Source organism: Coregonus clupeaformis, chromosome 35 (genome assembly GCF_020615455.1).
Source record: "Coregonus clupeaformis isolate EN_2021a chromosome 35, ASM2061545v1, whole genome shotgun sequence".
Lineage (NCBI taxonomy): Eukaryota > Metazoa > Chordata > Actinopteri > Salmoniformes > Salmonidae > Coregonus > Coregonus clupeaformis.
In genome coordinates this window covers 25,919,842-25,928,169 of record NC_059226.1, presented here as the reverse complement: position 1 = coordinate 25,928,169, position 8,328 = coordinate 25,919,842, and the positions used below count along the sequence as shown (strand labels likewise).

The following is an 8,328-nucleotide window of genomic DNA, read 5'->3' as shown; positions in this document are numbered from 1 at the left end:
TTAGAGTTCCACATGGGAGGTGACCAAACAGAAAACACCTGTGCTTTATTAGTGGAGAGAGCCCTGCTCATTTCATGAAGATATCAATCACGGGCGCGAAACTTAATTAAAGCCTACAAATACCTATTACAGTGTTCTATAACTAAGTTGATGGCTTTATTTAAACAGATACACATGCATAGTGCTTTATAATACATTAGGAATTTTTGATTTAATATAGAGTATTATCAAACGCGGCGCAGGGTAACAAACCCCGGGTCGCTGGCGTTAAAGGGGCAATCAGTAGTTGCTAGATCTATTTTTGGATTTATAAATTAATTATATGTACCCATTGATTAATGAAGAATATAACATATAAATGCCTCATGAGCTTAGTTCAACTGTCTTACCCCATCAGAACCCAAAATATATTCTTGATTTACTCCAATGTTTGTAAACAAAGTAAATGTAAACACACACTATATAGCCTCAAAACATGGTTAAAACTATTATTTTGGATGGTCAGTCCTTGCATCCATAGCTCTGTCTATGAATCTGAGAGTGGTTACATTTCTCCAGCCCCATCCCTCAACATTTTACCGAAACAGGGGCGGGGAGTATGGTGCCAGGAAAATAACCTCTCACTCAACATCAACAAAACAAAGGAGATGATCGTGGACTTCAGGAAACAGCAGAGGGTGCACCCCCCTATCCACATCGACGGGACCGCAGTGGAGAAGGTGGAAAGCTTCAAGTTCCTTGGCGTACACATCACCGACAAACTGAAATGGTCCACCCACGCAGACAGTGTGGTGAAGAAGGTGCAACAGAGCCTCTTCAACCTCAGGAGGCTGAAGAAATTTGGCTTAGCACCTAAAACCCTCACAAACTTTTACAGATGCACAATTGAGAGCATCCTGTCGGGCTGTATCACCGCCTGGAATGGCAACTGCACCGCCCGCAACCGCAGGGCTCTCCAAAGGGTGGTGCGGTCTGCCGAACACATTACCGGGGGCAAACTACCCGCCCTCCAAGACACAAACAGCACCTGATGTCACAGGAAGGCCAAAAAGATCATCAAGGACATCAACCACCCGAGCCACTGCCTGTTCACCCCGCTATCATCCAGAAGCGAGGTCAGTACAGGTGCATCAAAGCTGGGACCGAGAGAATGAAAAACAGCTTCTATCTCAAGGCCATCAGACTGTTAAATAGCCATCACTAGCACATTAGAGGCTGCTGCTGCCTATTGAAATCACTGGCCACTTTAAGAAATGGAACACTAGTCACTTTAATAATGTTTACATATCTTCCACTACTCATCTCATATGTATATACTGCATTCTATTCTATAATATTCTACTGTATCTTAGTCCATGCCGCTCTGTCATTGCTTGTCCATATATGTCTATATTCTTAAATCCCATTCTTTACTAATTTTGTGTATATTGGGTATATGTTGTGAAATTGTTAGATATTACTTGTTAGATATTACTGCACTGTCGGAGCTAGAAGCACAAGCATTTCGCTACACCCGCTATAACATCTGCTAAACACGTGTATGTGACAAATACAATTTGATTTGATTATGCTTTGTTATTGTTTTAATCAACTGCTGATTTCCGCTGTAACGCCTTGATCACATGGACAGAATCATTGCGTTTTGGTACACCAGAAGTACATTAATTTCCAATGGAACTCTGCGATTGCCTTGCAGTGCGCTCTGTGTGGTGCATACATTGGATTTATCGAAAGTATGCATGAAATTGTATGCGTAGATGACTTGACAGAAATGGTAGCAGAAGGTGAATGTTGAACTTTTGTTGCACACATATCCAGATGATGCTGGGTACCATTTTGCGCAATGACACTGTAGGTGTAATCAAGGTGTAAAGGCAAACACTCGACACATTGCACCAATAGAACCACTTGGTGTCTTGTAACCTGGCTCATATAGCGAGGATCACTACACTGCCCCCTCCGAACTACTCAGCCCCCTCACATGTCCAGGCCCGTGAGCTCCGATGGCCTCACAGCTGCCATCCCACTTCTGACACCAGTGTAGCGAACAGCGGGGCAGGAAAGTGAACACGAGTCGCTGGTGTGAAAGGCAAACACCCTATGCATTGCGCCAATAGGGTTAACTCACTTGGTGGGAATTGTAAAGTGGCTCATATAGCAAGATCGCTACGGTATATCAAGGCCTAATGTGTGTAATAACTATATTGTCTGTGTTTCCAATCAAGTATGGCTGTTATAATACATTATGCATTATAGCCATAACTCATTATAGTTAATGATCAATAAAACATCATACAGAGTTTTATCACCACTTATGAGTTATTATAGATGCTTACACTGAGTGTACAAAACATTAGGAACACCTGCTCTTTCCATGACATAGACTGACCAGGTGAATCCAGGTGAAAGCAATGATCCCTTATTGATGTCACTTGTTAAATCCACTTCAATCAGTGTAGATGAAGGGGAGGAGACAGGTTAAAGAAGGATTTGTAAGCCTTGAGACAATTGAGACATGTATTGTGTATGTGTGCCATTCAGAGGGTGAATGGGCAAGACAACATATTTAAGTGCCTTTGAACGGGGTATGGTAGTAGGTGCCAGGCGCACCAGTTTGAGTGTGTCAAGAACTGCAACGCTGCTGGGTTTTTCACGCTCATGTTTTCTGTGTGTATCAAGAATGGTCCACCACCCAAAGGACATCCAGCCAACTTGACACAACTGTGGGAAGCATTGGAGTCAACTTGGGTCAGCATTCCTGCGGAACGCTTTCGACACCTTGTAGAGTCCATGACCCGACGAATTGAGGCTGTTCTGAGGGCAAAAGGGGGTGCAACTCAATATTAGGAAGGTGTTCCTAATGTTTTTTACAGTCAGTGTATAGTCAGTGTCATAACACATTATAAAGGATATTATAATATAAAGCCATATATATATATATATATATAATAGACCTACTTCATAGAAAGTGTTAATTCTCCACTATATATTCAATATCTAACTTTTCTGTATAAGGAATGAGGATACACTGCACACTAATTAGGCTCGGGCTAATAAAAAATGGTCAAAGTAATGAACTGACATTTCCCGACTTCTCAGTGTGAAGTGATTGATAGATGCTTCTCAGTGTGAAGTGATTGATAGATGCTTCTCAGTGTGAAGTGATTGATAGATGCTTCTCAGTGTGAAGTGATTGATAGATGCTTCTCAGTGTGAAGTGATTGATAGATGCTTCTCAGTGTGAAGTGATTGATAGATGCAATTTGACCCTCATTTAGGCTGATCAAAGGTCCACTTATCCGTCCAACACGTGACATCATACTCTTTAATGAATGATGATGATTACCGTTATAATGCCTTTGCCTATCAGGATCACTTTACTCAAATCATCTTCAAGTATTTTGCTCATTAGTCAACTGTAGATATGGTGCAAGACCCTAAGTTGTCAAGATAGAGCACTTTTAGTAAAAAACGAAAAGTGTGATCATGCAAATCACACCATCATAACACTCTTAAATTGTTAGCTAAAGTTCTCTATCTTAAAAATTGTAGGGCTCTATTCAATCTGTATTGCAGAAGCATTACAGATTGTGTGATAGAAATTCAAAGGTAATTTCCGATTGAGCCGACATATGCAGCTTTTACCTTGAATGCAGTATCTGCTAACGTGGGAACATTGCTTTTAAACTTCAACCACGCTGTAACACTGAATATCCGCGATACGGATTGAATAGAGACCTTAACTGCTGACATGCATGGTCTAATTGACAAAATACTAAATATATATATTTTTTGTTGTAAATTGATCCTTTAAGAACAACTAGGCAGCAAACATTATCGCCCTAACACACTTACTATTAGTCAAATCCTTTTTAAAAGAGGGAAACAAACTCAAGATGACCAACACAGTTTTTCAGATGGAATTGTTATTATTGACAATGATAATATACTGTACCAAATTCCACAGCATTTGTCATTTAGGAGATCAGAGTTGTCAATACCATACATATGATAACGCTGTAGCCTATACAGTACATTGAATATATTCCAACTTTACAGACAGACAATGTTTTATATGCTTTTGAAACATATGAGGTGATCTGACTGAAAAATATACATTTATGAAAAATATAGTATTTAATCCGATTAAAGTTTTGAAATTGTGATTACTTCTCCAGAGGTTTACTTAAGACTTTTGATCATATGACAGTATAAGGTCATTAGTTTATCTAAGTTAACAGCACCGTACATATTTCATAATCTCCTATCGTTTAAAATAATTTGCCATTAAAAGCATCTTGTTAAAACTCAGTACAGTGCTCTACCAGAATGTGCAAGGATAAGTAGTGTCTTTTAAAGAGGAAGAGTGACCTGCTGTGGCTAAAACAAGAAGTGCGGTCGAAAGTTGGGCAATGGGTCCTGGAATAATAGTTTGCATTTGGAGTAGTGGATAACCGTTCTATCTATATAATAGATTCATTCTATAACATAGAACAGTCCCAAGGCTTTGCAATCAGTACGTGCTGGTAGTATTATCTACATGAGGTCCCATAGGTTGGCCCATCTACACAAAAGGTGCTATATAGAACCTAAAAGGGTTCTTCAGCTGTCCCCATAGGAGAATCTTTTGAAGAACCCTTTTTGGTTCCAGGTAGAACCTTTTTGGTTCCAGGTAAAACCTTTTTGGGTTCCATTTACAACCCTTTCCACAGAGGGTTCTACATGGAACCCAAAATGGTTCTACCTGGATCCAAAATGGAACCAAAAAGGGTTCTACTTGGAACCAAAAAGGGTTCTCCTATGTGGACAGCCGAAGAAGCCTTTTGGAACCCTTTTTTCTAAGTGTAATATTCAATACTGTTTCTCCACTAGAAGCTGATTAAAACTGGCCGAAAGCTGAGGGAAGTCTCTGATAAAAGAAAGCTTTCAATTGATGATTATCCCACAAAACATTATTGAATCATTAATGACCTCATCTTTTCCCAAGGTAAAATCGACCAATAGAATGCTCTCACAGACATTTTCAAACCCATCCCTGAACACCTCTAGTGGTTTCAACATCTTCCAGAGAGCTCTCCTGGTTAATATTCATTTATAATACATACATACAGTACATATATACAGAGATAGATTAGATAGGACTGTAAGTTGTGAGTGGATCAGCCCATTGCCACGACGACAGCAGCAACAGTACCTTGGAGAATGACAACGGCTGCATTCAAAATGGCACCCTATTCCCTATATAGTGCATTACTGTTGACCATCGGGCCCTTGTCAAAAATAGTGCACTATATAGGGAAAAGGGTGCCATTTCAGACGCATCCAAAGTGTTGGCTGCTCAATAATCGCTGTACGAGGAGCAGCAGAGGTGGTTTGATGGGTCACCAAAGCAACAAGCCCAAGCCTCGGCCGACCGACCTAACCACTAGCCTCTCGGTTCCCCTGTCCGACTCACTGAGTCGAAAAAATGCCTATAAATGAATAATGAATAATTCTCCTGTTTTATAAAGGTCAATCAACCTCAAGAAAAATAACTTCCGGTATGAGAATTACTTGGAAAACAAATATTAGTCTGGCCTTAACTTACGCAGCCAGACTTATTTAGAGACACACCTGTCTGTTTCCACAAGACTAGGCTGGGACTTCTGGTTCCTTGTCTGGTTATAACTCAGTGACTATGTTGGGCCTTCTGGTTCCTTGTCTGGTTATAACTCAGTGACTATGTTGGGCCTTCTGGTTCCTTGTCTGGTTATAACTCAGTGACTATGTTGGGCCTTCTGGTTCCTTGTCTGGATATAACTCAGTGAGGGAAGGGTAGATAGTGAGAGGTCTACACTGTTTGGGTGGTCCGTCAAACCATAAGAAATAAAGGACATGTAAATGCATACATCCTGTATTAAGACAAAGGAAACATCCTCACCTAACACATTACCATGTCGAACCTACAACAGAACTCCCATTGTAAGAATACTGCATGTTGTAAACAAAGGCATGCTGTCTGTCGGGGCCGGCTGTTGGTAAGGACAGTGTGTGACCTGGAGGGTGTTGGTTGGGAGTTGGAACACAGGGGAGGTGGGTTGACTGCGCTGCATTGGTGGTGGGGGTTGGATGTTTTGGGTTTAGTCAGTCTCAGATTGACCCTGAGGGTGGTCAATGGTTCCTCGGTGTTGGGAGTGCTCCTTCGGGCCTGTCATCCTACAGCACAGCCTGGGCTCTCTCCTTGCTCTTCTCCTCCTCTCGCCTCTTCATGGCCTGGATCATAGCCATCTCTTTGGCCTCTTTCTTCTGGTTCCTGGCCTTGAACTGCAGCCTGCATCACAGGGGACACAGAGGGGAGGTTTCAATAGTATGCAGAGGGCTATTAGTTAAAACCATCATAGTAAAGCATGGCATATTTACACTTCTGTGATTTCAAGTATAGTATAATTTTAATGTCTTGGTAGAGCGTGATTCTTGCAACGCCAGGATAATGGGTTCGATTCCTGGGACCACCTGTACGTAACATTTATACACGCATGACTGTAAGTTGCCTTGGATAAAGATTCTGCTAAATGGCATACATTATTATTATATCTAAAGTGGGAGCTGAAGACGCACACCCAAAACGCTGTGCAGGTTCAGACAAATGGTTCATACACTTACAAAGTAGAGAAAGGTTACTGGGAGTAATATAGTATGTGACTTTCTTGACTTTTCCCCAATATTATCATGATGACGTGACCTTAGCATCATTGAAACTACAGAGATATTATCATGATGACGTGACCTTAGCATCATTGAAACTACAGAGATATTATCATGATGACGTGACCTTAGCATCATTGAAACTACAGAGATATTATCATGATGACGTGACCTTAGCATCATTGAAACTACAGAGATATTATCATGATGACGTGACCTTAGCATCATTGAAACTACAGAGATATTATCATGATGACGTGACCTTAGCATCATTGAAACTACAGAGATATTATCATGATGACGTGACCTTAGCATCATTGAAACTACAGAGATATTATCATGATGACGTGACCTTAGCATCATTGAAACTACAGAGATATTATCATGATGACGTGACCTTAGCATCATTGAAACTACAGAGATATTATCATGATGACGTGACCTTGGCGTCATTGAAACTACAGAGATATTATCATGATGACGTGACCTTAGCGTCATTGAAACTACAGAGATATTATCATGATGACGTGACCTTAGCGTCATTGAAACTACAGTGATATTATCATGATGACGTGACCTTAGCATCATTGAAACTACAGAGATATTATCATGATGACGTGACCTTAGCATCATTGAAACTACAGAGATATTGCAGTTCTCTAATCTCTCTAGCTGGCTACAGGACATACCAGGTTGTCTCACTTCTTCCTGCCCTTACCTGTTTTTGATGATCCTCTGAACAATGTCATCAGTGGTGAGGCTGTTCATACTGTCCACAGTGTGCAGTATTCCTTTCCTCCTGGGCTGCTGCATTTAGAGAAACACAGTCCAGACTTAAACATTAACTTAGACATTGCACGCTTTGGATAAAAGTGTTTGCTAAATGGCATATATTATTATATATTATACTGTATATTATATTAGTCTTCCAAATTCATTGTAACCACTATGTAACCAAGTAACAAATACTTTTTAAATTAATAAGTTCATCCCTCTGTTTTTCTGCGAGATTGCCTTGATGGGAAAAGTAAGCCCCACGATTAATTTTTCAACATTTTTCGTTAACTAAGTTAACTAACACCTCCTTTGGCCGCCATTCCTTCGAGTTCTCTGCTGCCAATGACTGGAACGAATTGCAAAAATCTCTGAAGCTGGAGACTCTTATCTCCCTCACTAACTTTAAGCATCAGTTGTCAGAGCACCTTACCGATCACTGCACCTGTACACAGCCCATCTGAAATTAGCCCACCCAACTACCTCATCCCCATATTGTTATTTATTTTGCTCATTTGCACCCCAGTATCTCTATTTGCACATCTCTTGCACATCTACAGTGAGGGTAAAAAGTATTTGATCCCCTGCTGATTTTGTACGTTTGCCCACTGACAAAGAAATGATCAGTCTATAATCTTAATGGTAGGTTCATTTGAACAGTGAGAGACAGAATAACAAAAAAAAGTCGAGAAAAACGCATGTCAAAAATGTTATGAATTGATTTGCATTTTAATGAGGGAAATAAGTATTTGACCCCCTCTCAATCAGAAAGATTTCAGGCTCCCAGGTTTATTTTATACAGGTAACGAGCTGAGATTAGGAGCACACTCTTAAAGGGAGTGCTCCTAATCACAGCTTGTTACCTGTATA

At 40.5% G+C, this 8,328-nt stretch overlaps 1 protein-coding gene across 2 annotated transcripts in view; it reads right to left on the bottom strand.

Annotated features, from left to right (window-relative positions):
* Window positions 1–5,683: 5,683 nt before the first annotated feature.
* LOC121551222 (ethanolamine-phosphate cytidylyltransferase-like) overlaps window positions 5,684–8,328 on the bottom strand; it is a 35,572-nt gene continuing 32,927 nt past the window's right edge. For both annotated transcript variants that reach the window (XM_045210674.1, XM_045210675.1), the window contains exons 12-13: window positions 7,403–7,491; window positions 5,684–6,310 (exon numbers count right to left, since the gene is read on the bottom strand). In XM_045210674.1, the coding sequence (XP_045066609.1) occupies window positions 6,196–6,310; window positions 7,403–7,491 (204 nt within the window). In that variant the 3' untranslated portion in view covers window positions 5,684–6,195. The remainder of the gene's footprint in view (window positions 6,311–7,402; window positions 7,492–8,328) is intronic.